The 19,889-nt window shown below is 44.2% G+C and overlaps 1 protein-coding gene across 4 annotated transcripts in view; it reads left to right on the forward strand.

Moving 5' to 3' along the window:
- The window catches only part of IFT140 (intraflagellar transport 140), a 244,046-nt gene that overhangs the window by 15,333 nt on the left and 208,824 nt on the right, over window positions 1–19,889 (forward strand). For 3 of the 4 annotated variants that reach the window (XM_030545678.1, XM_030545680.1, XM_030545679.1), the window contains exons 4-5: window positions 14,064–14,185; window positions 16,055–16,197. The exons of the other annotated variant lie outside the window; for it this stretch is intronic. In XM_030545678.1, the coding sequence (XP_030401538.1) occupies window positions 14,064–14,185; window positions 16,055–16,197 (265 nt within the window). The remainder of the gene's footprint in view (window positions 1–14,063; window positions 14,186–16,054; window positions 16,198–19,889) is intronic. 4 annotated transcript variants of the gene reach the window in all.

A 19,889-nucleotide genomic window follows, 5' to 3' on the forward strand; every position in this document is an offset into this window, starting at 1 on the left:
TGTCTGGCATGCCAAGTGTTCCAGGCCTGCCTGTAGGGTGCATGTGTGTTGGCACTGACAGAACATCGCTGCAGTGTTGTCTGTATAAGCAAACAGGGTGGTGCTTCTTCCTCTCCCTTGTGCCAGGAAGCCCTTGAGCTATGGGATTTTTGCATCATCCACTTGATACATCTAGAGGCATTGCACCTTCCAGAAGTGCAAAATGAGCTAGCTGATCATTTCATGGTCATGAATGGTGCCTCAGGCTGGACATCATGCACTTGATTTTTTCCAGAGGTGGGGCTCTCCTCACATAGACCTGTGCATGACACAGAGCAACAGGTAGTGACAGTGGTTCTGCTTCCCTGAATCACAGCCCAGGCTCCATTGTGGAATCATAGAATATCAGGGTTGGAAGGGACCTCAGGAGATCATCTAATCAAATCCCCTGCTCAAAGAAGGACAAGTCCCCAGATAGGTGGGTGGGGGGTTTTTTTTTTCCTTAGCCTCAGTTCCCTAAATGGCCTCCTCAAGGATTTGAACTCACAACCCTGGGTTTAGCAGGCCAATGCTCAAACCACTGAGCTATCCCTCCACCTTCACCTTCCATGGCTGAGTCACCTGCTATACGCATTTGTCGCCTTCCATTTCATACACAAAGTCCTTCTCAAGACTCGCCAGGATGATCCTCATAGCGCCAGTGTGGCCCCGCCAGCACTGGTTCACCATGTTGTTGAACCTCTCAGTGGACAGATCAGTAGCACTTCCTGTGTGCCTGACCCTAATCACACAGGACCATGGCTGTCTGCAACACCCCAGTCTGGAATCCCTCCACCTCATGTCATGGAAACTCTATGGCTGAACCCTCTTGAGCGTCAGTGTTTGGACTCAGTGAGGGAGGTCCTGTTGGGAAGTAGGAAACCCTCATGCCATGTACCTGGCAAAATGGAAGCATTTTTCCATCTGATCTCTGCAGAGGGGAATCGAACCGCAGCTAGTGCCAATTCTCCTTATTTTGGATTACGTATTATAACTTAAGCAGCAGGGGTTGGCAATATCATCTCTCGGGGTATACCTGGCTGCCATTTTGGCCTTTCACCCGGGGGCAGCGGGTAGGTCAGTCTTTAGTAATCCCATGGTGGCTTGGACAGACTTTTATCCCCAGGTATGATGGCCCGTTCCCTAGTGGGACCTCAATGTGGTCCTGTCTGCACTCATGGGGTGGGGGGGCCCTTTTGAGCCTATAGCAACCTGCCTTTCCTGGAAGGTGGCCTTTCTGGTGGCCAGAACCTCGGCCAGAAGGGTATCCGAGCTCAGCACGCTGGCTTCCGAGCCTCCCATATGGTCTCTTATAAAGACAAGTCGCAACTACGTCCTCACCCTGCATTTCTGCCAAAGGTAGTCTCCCAGTTTCATTTGAACCAAGACTTATTTTTACCTGTGTTCTTCCCTAAGCCCCATACTAGTAACTAAGAACTCATGTTCCATTCCCTGGATGTTAGGCATGCCCTAATATTCTACATTGAGCGCACAAAGCCATTGCGTAAGTTACCATAGCTCTTTATTGCAATCACAGAAATGATGAGGGGCTCCCAATCTCATCCCAGCTCATTTCATCATGGATCATGTCCTGTATCAGGACTTGCTACGACCTGGCAAAAATTTCAACCCCTCGGCTTACGGCACACTCCTTGAGAGTACAGGCGTCGTCCGCAGTATTCCTGGCACACGTCCCTATCCAGGACATATGCAAGGCAGCAGCATCGTCTTCCATCCACACTTTCACGTCACCCTACACCATTACTTAAGAGGCGAGGGATGATGCAGCCATTGTCAGGGCAGTCCTGTACTCAGCAACCAGGTGAACTCCGACCCCTCTCCCAGGGAAACTGCTTTGAAGTCACCTATTTGAATGCACATGAACAATCATTTGAAGAAGAAGAAAAAATGGTTACGAGAGGTAGGTGACTGTTGTTCTTAGAGATGTGTTGCTCATGTCCATTCCAACAGGTGTGTGCGTGCGCTGTGTGCACGATTGTCCGAAGGTTTTTCCCCTAGTGGTAAAACCTGTCAGGTCAGCTGTGGAGAGCCCTGGAGTGGTGCCTTTATGGCAGTGTATATAGGTTCCTGCTGACCCGCCGCCTGCTCAGTTACTTCTTGCTGGAATACTCCAACAGAGGGGAGGTGGGTGGGATTTGGAATGGACATGAGCAACACATCTCGAAGAACAACAGTTACGAGAGTCAGGTAACCATTTTTTTGCATTCTTCTGGAATGGAATGGGTTTATATCAGGATTTCCCCAACTTTATTTATTGGCTTTTCTGTAGTGTTCATTACTATTGTATCTAAGCATCTTTAAATATTAATTAATTTAACTTTACAACATATTTTGTGGTAGTTTTATCACCATTTTGCAGATGTGGAAACAGAGGCACATAGCAGTGGCGTAACTTGCCTGAGGCCACCTAGGAAGTTTGTGGTAGAGCTGGCAGTAGAACCCAGATCTCCTTAGTTTCAGTCCAGTGTCTTTACGATGAGCCCTCCCATATCCTTCCCCCATTTTTGTATAGTGACCCTCCCTCAAACACAGCAAAAATGCTTGAGTCTTCCTAGTATCACTGTGTTTTTAGTTGGAGCAAAGAGCAAAAAGACTCATCGGGGGGAAAATGTGTTGTGGAAATATATTTTAAATACATTAATCTTAATTTCTTGATGAGTTGGTCGCTCTTTTATGTAGCAAAATGGGGAATTATCTATTGATATTCAATGTTGGCCACTAAATATTCAGTACTGGATTCTGTTTTTGCCAATTCCTGAACCAAAAAAAATGCTGTTCCTTTTGTCTATTTTCTGTGAGCTTTTTTGACACTCCCTAGGATAAGACACAACTGCTCCAGAGATTTCAGCTTTTACTGTCAGTATGAATCAATGAAAAAGTGTAGATCTAATTATTGACTGTAAAACTTCTATTATGTTTGGAGGTCTTGACAAGGAAATTGACAGATAAAAGCCACAGTCGACTTGTCCACTTGCTTATAGGAAAATTAGGCAACAATGGTGAGATTGAAATTGCTGGCATGCAGAGACCACTGCCTATCAAGCAAACCAATATTGTCTCATTGTTTACTTGTACTCCCCTATCTGGCTATATCCATTTATTGTTGTTGTTTACATAAAATCCTTCAAGAAAAGGAAACAAAAGGGCTTTCTTTCCCTCTGGATATCAAAGCTGCTCAATTACAGGACCATAAGAGAATGCCTGCAGAAAGAGGAATGATACGTTTTGAAGATCGTGAAACTTGACCTCCGCCTAATCTCCTTTAAGGAGCTTTGTAGCCTAGTGTCCTCATCTGGGAATGCCCAGCCCCCAGTAATTCAAGTTTAGGCTCCAAGAACCACTGAAAATGCTTCTTAAAATTTGAGCAGCAACCAGTGAGGATCAGGAGCTCTTTATTTACACTCTAAGTACATAATACCTTGCAGAACTTCCAGCTTTTGATGGCTCAATAGTATTGGAAGGGTCCAGGTGTTTTGTATAAGTATCTTGAGTGACAAGTATCAGAGGGGTAGCCGTGTTAGTCTGGATCTGTAAAAGCAGCAAAGAATCCTGTGGCACCTTATAGAGTAACAGACATTTTGGAGCATGAGCTTTCGTGGGTGAATACCCACTTCGTCAGATGCAGTGGGTATTCACCACTGACGAAGTGGGTATTCACCCACGAAAGCTCATGCTCCAAAACGTCTGTTAGTCTATAAGGTGCCACAGGATTCTTTGCTGCTTTTATCTTGAGTGAAAGTGTCTTTATGAAACAAATGGCTTTTACAGCAAAAGGCAAAAGCTTTGGGCTGTTAGAATGGTTCAAAGGATACCAAGATGTCTTAACAAATAAATCTCATTAATACAAATGTCACTGTGTCATCTCCAGTTGCCATGATGAAAACTGGCTTGGAAGCAAATTGAAGACTAGCTTGACCTTGGCTGAGTAAATACTTTTATTCAAGGGCTCCAATCTTGTCTTCTAATTCTCTTCCACAAATATTTTCCCTCAGGCAGATGCTAGTAGACAATTTAGTTTCAGATTCCAGGCTTTGCTAGTAGTTGGAGCAAAGATTAACTTGACATTACACAATGAAAAGAAAAAAAATTCTCTCCCTAATAAACGTTTGGAGAGAAAAATATTTTTAGACATTTTGGGCTCTCTTTTATTCTCGTGTGGAGCTTTGAAGTAAACCATCGGGGCATGATCAGGTACATGAGGAGACATGAATCAATAGAACATGAATGGAGTCTGGGTTTATTATCATGGATAAACCCATTTATTGGGTGGCATAAAGGAAAGGGGGGAAAATGTGTGCTTTGAAGGATCAAAATCTGGTTATGAAGTGAGAGTCATGAATCTTATGCAATTTTATGCCCATTACACTTCCCCATTTCCTCCTTGATGTTACTAAAATATTGAAGGTATAGTGAGCTTTTTTTTTAGGGCTGGAAGGAGCAATCTGACTTGAAAATAAGATGTGTTTAGTTGTCAAGCAGAAAGATGACCTCAACTCAGGATATATATGGGAGTAATTTCCAGCTGTTTTTATGGGCATCCAGGCTCCCCTTTATAATGAGGCACTTGGTTTCTTATAGAAGCAGTTGGGGGTGGAAAAAGAAAGTAGAACAGCAAAATGTGACTCTTCACTTAGCAGAGACCACCAGCCAGAACTCTGAACCACCAGTGGTCCACGAACCACCATTTGAAAGGCACAGTCTTACTGCTACTGTTTTGGGTTCTCTGCACACTTGAACAGACGCCACTGCACTGGTAAACATTTAGATAATATTTGCAACCAAAAGAATGGAAAATATATTGATTTTGTTTTTAAAAATTAAAGCTTAGATTCTGATAACCTAAAGATAAGAGGAGAATTATATGGTCACTTGTGTGGCTTCAGAACAATGCTATATGCCGGACCTTAGGTGAGATGCGTTGGAAGAGCTATGTGGAAGTGCTGTGCTATGCTTCATACAAGTACTCCTAATCTTTCATTTTCATGGGGACTAAATTCACTTACAGTATATTAAAGAAAAAAGAATAAATCCTAATAACCCTTGTGACGTTACGTTACTGACATAACCTGTGACTGTATAGATCATTGTTGCAACCACTGTTATATATTTGCAGCAAATATTGTACAAAGGTTGTTGTGTAAGGTGTCTATGGAAAGATTATGATTTGTTGATTATAATTAGGCTATCTGTATGTGTATATCACTTTTGTAGTTGAAGTTATGAATATTGGCTATATACTTGTATATCAATGTGTTTTGATTCTAAAGTAGCGTTAGGGTATGTCTACACTACGAAATTAGGTTGAATTTATAGAAGTCGGTTCTTTAGAAATAGTTTTTATATAGTCGATTGTGTGTGTCCCCACAGAAAATGCTCTAAGTGCATTAAGTCAGCAGACTGCGTCCACAGTACTGAGGCTAGCGTCGACTTCCGGAGCGTTGCACTGTGGTTAGCTGTGAGTAGCTATCCCACAGTTCCCGTGGTCTCCGCTGCCCATTGGGATTCTGGGTTGAGATCCCAGTGCCTGATGGGGCAAAAACAGTGTCGCAGGTAGTTCTGGGTAAATGTTGTCAGGTCCCCCTCTCCCTCCCTCCCTCTGTGAAAGTAATGGCAGACAATTGTTTCATTCCTTTTTTCTTGGGTTACCTGTGCAGACACCATACCATAGCAAGCATAGCTGACCATCACTGTAAGTCTCCTGCGTGCTGGCAGACATGGGACTGCATTCTTACAGAGCAGCAGCTCCTTGCCTTTTGGTAGCAAATGGTTCGTTATGACCGGTAGCCATCGCCGTCATATTCCTGGGTGCTCTTTTAACCGATCTTGGTGAGGGGCATCTGGGCAACTGGCAGACGTGGGACTGCATTGCTACACAGCAGCAGCTCCTTTCCTTTTGGTAGCAGATGGTGCGTTACGACTGGTAGCTGTCGTTGTTGTATTCCTGGGTGCTCTTTTAACCGACCTTGGTGAAGTCAGTCACGGGCGCCTGCACAGACTCCTTCTGCCGAGCACCCAGGAGATGACAATGGCTCGCAGTCATAATGCAGCATCTTCTGCCGAGCATCTAGGCGCTGACAATGGCTAGCAGTCAAACTGCACCGTCTGCTGCCACCCTAAAGATGTAAAAGATAGATGGAGGATCAAAACAAGAAATAGACCTGATTTGTTTTGTATTCATTTGCTTCCTCCCGCTCTCTGTGAAATCAATGGCCTGCTAAACCTAGGGTTTTGAGTTCGATCTTTGAGAGGGCCCTTCTGTGTGACAGTTGTTTGTGTTTCTCCTTGATGCAAAGCCACCCCCTTTGTGGACTGTAATTCCCTGTAAGCTGTGTTGTCAGTTGCCCCTCCTTCTGTCAGAGCAGACAATCGTTTCACGCTTTTTTTTAGCCCAGACACCATAGCACTGGGATCATAGAGCCTGCTTAGATCACCACGGCAATTATGAGCACAGTAAACACCGTGCGCAGTATCCTGGAGTATATGCAGAACCTGCCAAAGCAAAACCAGACAAGGAGGCGATGGCAGCGCGCTGACAAGACTGATTATGTCCATTTCTATGTCCTCGACTTCTCGCAAAATCTGGGCCCTGGCAATCTGCACATCATGGTGTTAATGGGGCAGGTTTATGCTGTGGAACGCCGATTCTGGGCCCGGGAAACAAGCACAGATTGGTAGGACCGCATAGTGTTGCAGGTCTGAGACGATTCCCAGTGGCTGTGAAACTTTAGCATGTGTAAGGGCACTTTCATGGAACTTTGACTTGCTTTCCGCTGGCCTGAAGTGTCAGAATACCAAGATGAGAGCAGCCCTCACAGTTGAGAAGCAAGTGACGATAGCCCTGTAGAAGCTTGCAACGCGAGACAGCTACCGGTCAGTTGGGCATCAATTTGCAATGGGTAAATCTACTGTGGGGGCTGCTGTAATCCAAATAGCCCACGCAATCAGAGAGCTGCTGATATCAAGGGTAGTGACTCTGGGAAATGTACAGGTCATATTGGATGGCTTTGATGCAATGGGATTCCCTAACTGTGGTGGGGCGATAGATGGAACTCATATCCCTATCTTGGCACCGGAGCACCAAGCCAGCGAGTACATAAACCAAAAGGGGTACTTTTCAATGTGCTGCAAACAGTGGTGGATCACAAAGAATGTTTCACCAACATCAACGTGGGATGGCCGGGAAAGGTACATGACGCTCGTGTCTTCAGGAACTCTGGTCTGTTTCAAAAGCTGCAGGAAGGGACTTTCTTCCCAGACCAGAAAATAACCATTGGGAATGTTCAAATGCCTATAGTTACCCTTGGGGACCCAGCCTACCCCTTAATGCCATGGCTCATGAAACCTTACACAGGCACCCTGGATAGTTGTTGGGAGCTGTTCAACTATATGCTGAGCAAGTGCCGAATGGTGGTAGAATGTGCATTTGGATGTTTAGAAGCGCGCTGGCCCAGTTTACTGACTCGGATAGACCTCAGCGAAACCAATATTCACATTGTTATTACTGCTTGCTGTGCGCTCCACGATCTCTGTGAGAGTAAGAGAGAGACATTTATGGCAGGGTGGGAGGTTGGGGCAAATCACCTGGCCACTGATTATGTGCAGCCAGACACCAGCGTGTTTAGAAGAGCACAGCAGGACGCGCTGTGCATCAGAGAAGCTTTGAAAACTAATTTCATGACTGGCCAGGCTATGGTGTGAAAGTTCTGTTTGTTTCTCCTTGATGAACATCCCTCCCTTCCCCACCCCTTGGTTCACTCTACTTCCTTGTAAGCTAAACACCCTCCCCTTCCACCTTCGATCACCACTTGCAGAGGCAATGAAGTCATTGTTGCTTCACATTCATGCATTCTTTATTAATTCATCACACAAATAGGGGGTTAACTGCCAAGGTAGCCCGGAAGGGGTGGGGGAAGAGGGAAGTGCAGGGTGGGGTGGGGTGGGGTAGGATGGAAGGACAAGGCCACACTGCGCTTTAAAACATTTAAAACTTATTGAAGGCCAGCCTTCTGTTGTTTGGGTAATCCTCTGGGGTAGAGTGGCTGAGTGGCCAGAGGCCCCCCTACTGCGTTCTTGGGCGTCTGGGTGAGGAGGCTATGGAACTTGGGAAGGAGGGCAGTTGGTTACACAGGGGCTGTGGCTACAGGAACGGATGTTGTCTGAATGCCATATCTGTTTGATGCTCCAGCAATCGGAGCATCGACTCTTGCCTTCTGTCCACAAGCTGATGCCACCTGTCCTCTTCAGCCCTCCATCTCTCTTCACGTTCCTGTTGTGCTTTCCTGCACTCTGACATCGTCTGCCTCCACACATTCTGCTGTGCTCTGTCAGTGTGGGAAGACAGCAGTAGCTCTGAGAACATCTCATCCGAAGTGTGTTTTTTTTCACCTTCTAATCTTCACTAGCCTCTGCGATGGAGAAACTTTTGTGGCAGCTGGGGTACAGTACACATTTTAGAGAACAATAAGATCACTCTTTCCTGTTAAACCTTGCTGTTCACATTACACAGCACATGTGCTTTCGTTACAAGGTAGCATTTTGCCTCTTATATTGAGGTTCTGCTGGTCTGGTGTAAGAGATCACTCATGCAGTGCCAGGCAACAGAATTTGGCTTGCAGGCAGCTATGGTAAGCCACAGTCTTTTGGCTTCTTTAACGTTCATAACATGTGGGAATGGTTTCAAATAGCAGCACCCTCATTTCCCATTCCAAGCGGCTGTTGGGTTGGCCATTTAAAATGGGTTTGCAGTTTAAAAGGAGGGGCTGCAGTTTGTGGGTTAACATGCAGCACAAACCCAAATACTCCCGCTCCCTGCCATGCTATTCTCTGGGATGATCATTTCACCCCTCCCCCCACCATGTGGCTAACAGCGGGGAACATTTCTGTTCAGCCACAGCCAAACGGCAGAGCAGGAATGGGCACCTCTGAATGTCCCCTTAATAAAAGCACCCTATTTCAACCAGGTGACCATGAATGATATCACTCTCCTGAGGAGCAGTCATGTAGCTTAAAATACATTTATTCAGATTCTTAATTCTTACATTTCTATTTTGTTAGAAAATGTGAACAACACATTCCTTGTTTACCAGATGATGATTAATCTTTTACTTGTGATTTGTGTCTAACTGCATTTGGATGGAAATTGGAACTCAATTAAAAAGGCACTAAAGCAGCATTTTGAAAAAAGTTATTAGCTAAATAAAACTGCCATAAATATGGTGGATGTCTAAGAAAAAAATAACTTTATTAAAACAAGTTTTGGGTTTGTTTAGTTTGGAAAAGAGAAGACTGAGAGGGGACATGATAGCAGTTTCCAGGTATCTAAAAGGGTGTCATAAGGAGGTGGGAGAAAACTTGATCATCTTAGTCTCTAAGGGTCGAACAAGAAGCACTGGGCTTAAACTGCAGCAAGGGAGGTTTAGGTTGGACATGAGGAAAAAGTTCCTAACTGTCAGGGTGGTTAAACACTGGAATAAATTGCCTAGGGAGGTTGTGGAATCTCCATCTCTAGAGATATTTAAGAGTAGGTTAGATAAATGTCTATCAGGGATGATCTAGACAATATTTGGTCCTGCCATGAGGGCAGGGGACTGGACTCGATGACCTCTCGAGGTCCCTTCCAGTCCTAGAATCTATGAATCTATGAGAGATAAGGAACGGATGTTGTCTGAATGCTAGCAAACACCGGGATTTGCGCTCCATCCCCATACATGTTAACAGACTTTTGCAGTAGTTGTACTGACCACGAATGCCAGGGCAGATTAATCATTAAACATGCTTGCCTTTAAACCATGTGTAATATTTTACAAAGGTACACTCACCAGAGGTCCCTTCTCCGCCTACAGGGTCCATGAGCATGCCTTGGGTTGGTTCGGGGGTACTGGCTCCAGGTCCAGGATGAGAAACATATCTTGGCTATTGGGGAAACCAGTTTCTCCGCTTCCTTGCTGTGAGCTATCTTCAATCTCTTCGTCATCATTTCCTCATCCCCAAAACCCGCTTCTTTGTTGTGTGATTCTCCATTGATGGAGTCAGAGCACAGGATTAGGGTAGTGGTGGCCGCACCCCCTAGCATGGCATGCAGCTCAATGTAGAAGCAGCATGTCTGCGGCTCTGCCCCAGATCTTCTGTTTGCCTCTCTGGTTTTGTGGTAGGCTTGCCTTAGCTCCTTAATTTTCACGCACTGTTATGGCCTCTGTCCTTCATGCCCTTTGAGACTTTTGGCATTTCATTCACTGCAGCGGAGTTCAGCTAGCACGGATTCGTCTCCCCGTAGGATGAGCAGATCCCGTACCTCCTGTTCAGTCCACGCTGGAGCTCTTTTGTGACCCTGGGACTCCATCATGGTTACCTGTGCTGATGAGATCTGCACTCACCTGTACCTTGCCACGCTGTCCAAACAGAAAATGAAATTCAAAAGTTCGTAGGCCTTTTCCTGTCTGCCTGGCTTGTGCATCTGAGTTGAGAGCGCTGTCCAGAGCAGTCACAATGGAGCACTCTGGGATAGCTCCTGGAGGCCAATATCGTCAAATTGCGTCCACACTACCCCAAATTCGACCCGGCAAAGCCGATTTCAGCGCTAATCCCCTTGTTGGAGGTGGAGTAAAGAAATTTATTTAAAGAGCCCTTTAAGTTGAGAAAAAAAGGGCTTTGTCGTTTGGACGGGTCCAGGCTTAAATCGAGGTAATGCTGCTAAATTTGACCTAAAATCGTAGTGTTGACTAGGCCTTAGTAATTGACAAGGGATCTTGGAAGACTCCAATCCACATAAGAAGTCTACCTGGACAGTCAAGATAGCAATGGCTGCCGCCTGTAAAAAACTAAGTAATGCATGGACATGTGACTTGCCCATGGGACCCCAAATTCCATTTTTGCTGTAACTTCCCATAGTAAGAGGAGGAATAGCTCAGTGGTTTGAGTATTAGCCTGCTAAACCCAGGGTTGTGAGTTCAGTTCTTGAGGGGGGCCATCTGGGGCAGAAATCTGTCTGGGGATTGGTCCTGCTTTGAGCAGGGGGTTGGACTACATGACAACCCTGATATTCTATGAAAGAGGTGTCCTTACACCTGGAGGAGACTAAAAGGCTAATGCCTCATCTCCATCTTGTCTTCAATCCTGCTTCTTACTTTTGGAGAGACTTTGCTACAAACTGAAGCTCTGAACAAAGAACTGAATGACCCATCCCAGCTGTGGATGTACTCCAGAGATTTGATTTGAACCTGCAGTTTATTCTATCACTGCTACAAGCCTGAATCAAGAACTTTGCTACTGTATGTAATTGATTCCATTTAACCAATTCTAGCTCTCATCTATATCTTTTTTCTTTTATGATTAAACCTTTAGATTTTTAGATTCTAAAGAATTGGCAGCAGCATGATTTGTGGGTAAAGTCTAATTTGTATATTGACCTGGGTCTGGGGCCTGGTCCTTTGGGATCGTGAGAACCTTTTTTTCATTCACTGGGATATTGGTTTTCATAGCCGTTCAACCCAATAACGAGGGGCACTGGTGGTGATATTGGGAAAGTGGAATGTCTATGGCAGGGATAGGCAACCTATGGCAGGCGTGCTGAAGGCAGCACGCGAGCTGATTTTTCAATGGCACTCTCACTGCCCAGGTTCTGGCCACTGGTCCAGGGGGCTCTACATTTTAACTTAATTTTACATGAAGCTTCTTAAACATTTTAAAAACCTTATTCATTTTACATACAACAATAGTTTAGTTATATATTAGATTTATAGAAACAGACCTTATAAAAACATTAAAACATGTTACTGGCATGTGAAACCTTGAATTAGAGTGAATAAATGAAGACTCAGCACACCACTTCTGAAAGGTTGCCGACCCCTGGTCAGTGAGAATTGCTTGTATGACTTATGGTTAGCCAGGGGGTAAAACCGAAGTCCTCTCTATTTGGCTGGTTTGATTTGCCTTAAAGGAACTCCATTTTTGGGCTGTAACTGCCCTGCTTTAAGCAATTTGTCCTGAATTGCTACTCTCAGTTAGGTCCCACCAGAACAAGCATCGTTACAACCCTTCACTGTAATTTGTCTTAATGAATTGAGATTGCAGTTTAAATTATACATTTTTATTCTGTTTTTGTTCATTGCCTAGCAGAGTGGGCCCCCAATTGTAACTGAGCACTCCAGGTACTACCATAATACAAATAATAAATCTTAAAATTCCACCTGCAAAGCTGGTATCATAAGTCAGCTTTTTGGAATTGTGAATGTGATTCCTCTGCTTCTCTCTTTGCGCCATTTTTCCACTCAGCAGAGGGTTGAAATTGATAGGTATCCAAAATTGGAGTGCTTCAGACTGCAGAATTCTTCTCAATTTCAACTCTTTGCCAATTTACAAAAACTAGGCCAGGGTCTGAGGTTCAGCACAATACCTGTACTTGAATCATTATGCCTGCCTGTGTTCTTGGTCAAAACAGAGCCAGCAACTCAGACTTATTTTGTTTATCAATTGTTGGCTCTCTTGTTTCAAAACTAATATATTTTCTCTGATAAAGGGGTATGCTTTGTTAAAATGCATATCTTGAGAAAGCTATGTCAGAATTAGGGCCCAACAACTTTGTCATCATTAAATCTTGCAATGGTAAGCATTTGATTTAAATTAGTTAATTAGATTTTGATGTTCCTGTGATTTAAACATTTATGGGACTGGAGAGGTGCTGTGGGCAGTATGCTACTGAGTTCATGCAGCTTCCGCAATTGGATCACTGTTTTGTTATCATACACACATGTATAGTGCTTGTGAACATGAATTCACTTTTGGACACGTCTTTCCTAGAAGCAAGGAGAGCCATAAGTGGTGTTACTTATTTGATATGCATGGCCTGGGGGCAATGGGGAGAGATAGAAGCAGTTGTATGTTTGGAGAGAGAAGAGAGTAAATAAAAGCTCTGTATTTCAAATGGCTACATAATGTTGGCAGGAAACTGGTTTCAGAATGGGAGATTTCAAGCTTCACAAGCTTATAACTTCTCATAATAAAACATGCTAGCAATCTTCAAATATTTGGCAAGGTGAAAAATCCCAAGAAGAGTGTAATATGGTTTTGGGTGGAGCAAGCAGGTATAATGGGAATTAAAGGGAAAGTTTAGGCTGAATATCAAAAAAAAAAAGCTTCTTGACAGTGAGCTCAATTAGACGGTGGAACAATCTCTCAAGAGAAAGAATGAAGGCCCATTGGTTGAGACACTTAAAACTAGACTGGATGAAATGCTAGAAAATGGGCTCTGAGGAACAATTTTGCATTGACTCCTATTACATGAACTACATAACTAATGACCTAATGAGTGTTTTTCTTCTTTAACTTCTCTTACGGTTCTCTCAACTTCTAAGAATGTCATTTTAAAATTTCTTTCTGATCCTAAAAAAGAATCAGTCCTCACTTAAAAAAAAAAAATCTGAGTGTATCAAGTGTTGCAGCATTTCTAATGTTCTCTCTTCTGTGCTGGGAAATCCATAAATAATGATTCTGTGTTTCTCTGATCATGTGTGCTTTTGCTTTGCTTGCCTGCTTGGCCTTGAAAATAGGCAGTGGATTGAAACTAACAAGAGTTCTAGAGCTGGATTCTTGTTAGTCTGAGTAACCTAACTGCTCACAAGGAAGAAAAAAGGGGTACAGAGTATGATGAATAGTGCAAGTGCATGTGTCTTGGTGCATATGTGCAGAACAAAACAAGGTTGGTCCAATTTTAGGCCTGCCAGCTTTAGCAATGTCCTTTTCATTAAGATTGGAAGTAATTTAGGCACTTTTCCAGACAGTGTCATTTTAAATAAATAATGAAATGCCATTATTTAAAAAGTCACTTGAAGTCTTTGCCACCTGTGAAAGAGGGATAATCTTACCTACATATTAAAAAATAAAGATGAAAGGTACTATATAAGAGAAAAATACCATGTTATCAGAAAAAATATATTGCCTGAAGTGATTATTTAATGTCCATTGAGTAGTTCGTCTCCTATTATTATCGGTTTGTGAGGCAGGTCTATCTCTTTTTTCAATTCTTCCAGCTTGGAATCATGGTTCTATGGAGACTGGACCAGCGGGGTCGAGTGCAGGGCCCCCCTTTATTGAAACATGAGTATGGAAAGTATCTTTCTCACTGTATCTTTCGGCCTCCATCTCCTGGCGAGTAAGTGAAAATGCCCCAGTTGGAACTCTTCTAGACTGTTTCTCTCTTTAGGGCTGGGGATTTCTTATTATTAGGTTTGTTGCACAGAGTTCCCATGGAAATCCAAACACACACAGCTTATAGTGGCTCCTCCTAACTGCTCCAGCTATCACTAGTGCTTATCTGCCTTAGGTGCAAAGCACAATTACCTGCTGCTTCCTATATCACCTCACCATGAGTGCTCCTTACTCTCTCTCCTGCAACCAGATCCTCCTATCTCCCAACCTAGCTCTCAGACCACCCTTCTTCTGCCTAGTCCCTAGTTTCTCCCCTGACTGCCATCCCACTGCACACACCTTCTGGCTTGTTTCCAACACCCTTCCCTGGTGACTTCTCATCCTTTGGTCCCAGATCTTCCTCCTCCCCAGATTCAGACACTCTCTTGAACCCATTCCCCTGCCAGCTTCCTTATACATGTATGGTTCCAGGCACATGTATGGTTCCAGGCTTTTCTCCTTTTCTTTTATTCCAACTATCACTCTCTTCTCCCTCTCCCACTTTCTCCGCCCCCCACCAATCAGCACTCTTCTAAGGTCTTTTTCCCATTGCTATCTCTGCCTTTCGTTTGGTTCCAGGTCCTTCTTCCAACTCCTGCTGCTGATTCCCTTTCCTCTGCATGGATCCAGGTCCCCTTCTTCTCTTCCCCTTTGCTGCTAGCTCTCATAACTCCAGCAAACAATAATGTTGATATTTCAGAGGTCTGGCAGCACGACTGCCTGTGATCATGTTAACAGATGTGATTTATATTAAATACAATGATTTTAAATGTACAGTGGGTCCCCGGTGTAGGTTAGGGTTGTGTTCTTGAAAAGGGTGATATATACCGACATGACTTGTATTGTGGACCTGCATGTGCACCAGTGGCATAGACAGGAGGGGACACTTGGGTGGGCATGCAATGACAGGGGAGTGGAGGGGTAGGAGCGATCTGGCAGCCTCTCCCTCTCCTCCAGCTGGCCTTGCAGTGGTGGGGGGAATAAACACTCTGGCCAGGGGCTCCCGGAAAATGAGCCCTGTAAAAATGTGCGCAACCCCACCTGCTCCCCCGGTATTCAGGGCTTGCCCCGCTTTTCTCACCTGGCACTCCTGCTGGGGAGCAGGGTTGGGGCGCAGGGGCTTGCCCTGCTCTGGCAAAGGAATTGGGGTCGGGGTCTTGGAAGCCCCTGTGCTCTGACCCCACTCCCTGTCAGGAGGGCAAAGTAAGTTGAGCAAGGCAAGCCCCTGACCCCACTCCATGGTTGGAGCTCCAGAGCTTTGCAAGCCTCCGCGCTCCTACCATGCTCTCCGGCTGGAGTGCCAGGCGGGCAATGTGGGGCAAGCTCTGTGGTGGGAGCAGAGCTGGGATGAGGGGGGAGGGGGCTGGATTTTAAGTGAGTGGGCCGCAGCCCACCCTTGGCTATGCATATCTGTTGCATATGTTGCTCATCAATAGGGAAACGTGTTCCGATTCAGGTTGCTCCCGATCCGCATATCTGTCATTTGCAACTTATAGCACAGTAGTGCAAACTACGGCTATGCGGGACCGACGTGCATCGGAACACATTCTCCTATTGATGAGTGATGTTATGCAAAACAACGGAAAAGGGGGAGATGTATACTGGGAACCCCCTGAATATCCTTCTATAAGCAGGAAATAATACTAAGTCATGATAGAGATTGAATACATTTGAGGATTCCAATCTCTCTGCTGAGCTGAGTGTGAAAGATATCTCCATCATGAATAGTTGCCACATTTTGGTAGTGGGAATCCCCATCCATTTTTTTTCTCGATTTAAAAAGTTCTGTGCCAAATTGGGAGCTAGAAATGAAATGCCTTTTGGTTGCCTGCAGGGACCTGGTACAGCTAGCCAAAGCAGCGGTGAGTGGTGATGAAAAAGCCCTGGATATGTTTAACTGGAGAAAAGCTGGAATCGGAGTGCCTCTGAAAGTGGGACCCCAGGAGGGGTTGTCCTTTTTCATCAGTGTGACTGATGGTAAGAAAAACATAACTCCCCCAAAACAAACCCCGCAGTCTGTTGGGACATGTAGTCTCTTTAATGTTTTCAAAACTCTTCAGTGTAAGGTGGTCTTGTTTTCACTTGTGCTGTTGCACAGATTATTCTTAGGGGAGAAATAAAACACCTAGTAAGATGAAGTGTATAAAGTCATGAAAATCCTAACATCTTCAGAGTGAGTTCTCTGTACAACATCCTTCTTCCGGACCAGTCCTGTTGGGATTGGAAGTTTTGGGAGCAGGATAAATGTTTGGAAGGGTAGTGGCTGTGATGACTTCAGAAGTGGAAATAGCTGATTCCTAGTAATGTCAGAAAAAGGTATCGAAAGTTATTTTCCTATTTTGCTTGAGGGATTTTCCTGTTAGAATAGAGCTGGTAGCCTCAAGCACTGCTGTAAACTCAGTGGTTATTCCATTGAAGGAATATACTCTACCCCTTTTGAGTGGAGTTGATTAATCACAGCCTGGCATATGCCTGTTTTTCTTCGCAGAAAGAAAATGTGGGTAATCTGTACCATCCAAAAGAGGTCAGAGCTAGAGAGAAGCTATTTGTCGCCTTCCTTTCCAAAGATAGAAAATAATTAATATTTTGTGTTGTTGCTAGAACCAATGCTAAATGAAGTCTAAAGCATATTTTCTATAAAAATTATAAATCTTAATATCTCCCTTTTTTCTTTTTTTCACTTTTCCTTCTATAGCATGATGCATCTGTTCAGTCTTTTTTTACTGTCTGTATTTTCCCTTAGACTAATTTGCTTCATGTGATCTCCCCCATCCCCTCCCCCCAAATCTTTGCTTTGACATCTTTCTTCTCTATTTTCACTTCCAGTGGATTTTTTTTCCTCATCTTTTTCTTTCTCTAGCCCAATTGCTCGCCTCTCTCTAAATCTCCTGCCTACTGGCCCAGGACCAGAACAGATCCTCCATATACAGTTGAAGAGTGTTTTGAAGGCTGGTGACCAGTTAATATGAGTGCTGCCCTCCAAAAGCAGATTAACTGACAACTCTGGGGATCTAGTTAATTTATGCTAATCTCCCAATAGAGTCATGGTTCTGTCTGCAAGGCTGCATCTACACTGGCAAAAATGGGGCTCCTAATTCAACACTGGTTCACCACAAGTGGTGGTAGCAATGGTGGAAACTATACTGGAGACAGGGCTCAGGCATTTTGACCATCATGTAATTGGATTTGTTGATATAATATGGCGTTATTTAATTCACTTAGATGGATTACTTGAGGATAGCATTGATTAGCAATACCGGGGAGGCAGTATGACCTAGTGGATAGGGATTCTGGAGTCCTGAGTTCAATATCTGATACTGCTTTGCTGGGTGACCTTGGGCAACTAACTTCCCTCTCTGTGCCTCGGTTTCACTAGCTGTAAAATGGGGCTAATGATACTGAACTCCTTTGTAAAGTGTTTTTGAGCTCTCTCGATGTCTGTTTTATTAATTATTTATTATTTGAATAGGCAGCACCACAGTGAATTCTAAGAAAGTGAAACAGTAAATGACACTGACAGCAGTTCCTTAATAGATCAAAATTATGACATCCTTTTAGTGGAGAAGAAACATCTTTGAACAGTGATATGTTTTAAATTCCATTTGCAGGGGAATTTAGCTTTACACTGAGAATTGTCTTTAGAGCAACCATTACAATGATGCACAGCTCCACCTGGTGACAAACTCCTCATTGTGCAAGTGTATGTGTGTGTTTTCTCACATTTTCCCTTTGTTTCTTTGGTATGTCATCTAAGCTCCAAATTAGGGGACAAATTCTGCTTGCCCAACTCATTTAAATAGTTTGTTTCAGGAATATACATGTGCCATTCTAGGTAGTGGTCTCTTATTGTTTCCATTATAAGTTAATGTTTTGATAATTGCTGAAGTCTAGCTTTAAATCCTATCTAGGCTGACAACAGACAGCTTCTCAGACCAAGAGCTATCTTTTCAAAAGAGAAGAAATTAAAATAATTTGGCCATTTTGGGTATATTTATGCTGTAATCATGGGGTGTGACTGCATCTTGAGTAGACATACTTACTCTAGCTTTAATCTAGCCACAGCTTCATTGCTTTGGTACCCAAAATAGCTAGATTAAAACTAGGTTTAGGTATGTCTATACCAGCTGCAATTACATCCCACACTTTCAGTGTAGACATATCCTTTAAGAGAAATGTTTCTTCTTTGAGTGCTGTCCCTGTGGGTGCTCCACTTCAGGTGTTGGTGTGTCCCTGCGTTGTTGATCAGAGATCTTCAGTAGCAGTGCCTGGTCGGGGCGCGTGTGCGCAATAGCTGTCTCACAGCACCATTGGTGCCTCATGTAGCACGCACATGACCCAACTGCTTCATTTCCTTCTCAATCATCATCAGCCTGAGATGGAGCTCTGTAGTGATGTTGAAGAAAACCTAGAAAAGAAGTAGATAACATTAGATTGTTTAGGTAAGCCTCAGTTTATTGTAATTAGTTGGTTCACTTAGTGTTAAGTTTCAGTTAGGCTTAGTTAGACAATTCATTCCTCTGCCCATCCCAAGTTAGCGCTACGAGGGCTGTTAAAAATATGCCTGGCTCCTCAGGTTTTTAAAGATGCACTTCGTACAAGGAATCAATACCTATTTCGGATGGGCACTCACTATGCATTCACTGCTTAGGTGAGTCGCACATATCACAAAAGTTCACTCATGGCAGCATTTGCAAAACTTGAGTGAGGAGAGACGGAGATCTCCGACTTGAATTTCTCCATTTAAAATGAGTTTCTTATGCCTAGACCCCAGATAACCCTCAACAAGGGACTCTAAGGGCACATCCTCTGTGGACAGGCTCATACCCTTTCCTCCACAAAACTGAGAAAATGACCATGTCCTCCCCAAACAGAGAACTGTTTTAAAAAAAAAAAGGTCTCTGGTGAGATCTCTATTCTCGGTGCCAACCTCAGGCAGTGTGAGGCTCTTTGAGGCACCAGGCAGTTCTGGCACCCTCTGTACTGGGACTTCTGCCAGCAGGGGAAAGGAGTCAAGTGGTAGGCACAAACCAGCCTCCTCCTCCACGGCACCAACTATTCCCTTGAAGGACACAGTACCACAACCTTTGCCATTGGCGATGCCCCCTCTGTCCACACCAACTTCATTGGAACCGTCAACAGAGAATTCAAGAATGGTACCACTGGCACTGACTAGGGCCACATACAACTGAACAACACTGGTCAAGCTACCACCTAATGTATCAGCACAGAAAGGCACAACATCAAAAACAGCAGCACCACATCCTCTTACACGTAAAGTAGACATGGAAGTAGTGTCTACCCCCATATCTCTGCTGTTCGGCACTGACGGCTCGCGAGTACCAACAGCACTGGACCAGCTGGAATTCCCCACTTCTCCACCATTTTCAAGTGAAGATGTGGATGACCTTGAAGAGGAAGTCTTTTCATCAGATCAGTCCTCATCATCAGGCATCAAACCAGCAGTGTTCCGCAAGATCAAGAGAACAGCTTACCAGGGACATACATCCTTGGCTCACAAATACCTGCACTATCTCCCTCTTTCACACCCCAGGGTTACAAATAAACTAGCAGAAATCTACTCTAACCCCAGTACAACAATTGGACTTCATCGGAGCATATCTGGACTCAATAGAGGCCAAAGCATCACTACCAATGACCAGATTCTCAGC

Source organism: Gopherus evgoodei, unplaced genomic scaffold (assembly GCF_007399415.2).
Source record: "Gopherus evgoodei ecotype Sinaloan lineage unplaced genomic scaffold, rGopEvg1_v1.p scaffold_38_arrow_ctg1, whole genome shotgun sequence".
Taxonomy (NCBI): Eukaryota; Metazoa; Chordata; order Testudines; family Testudinidae; genus Gopherus; species Gopherus evgoodei.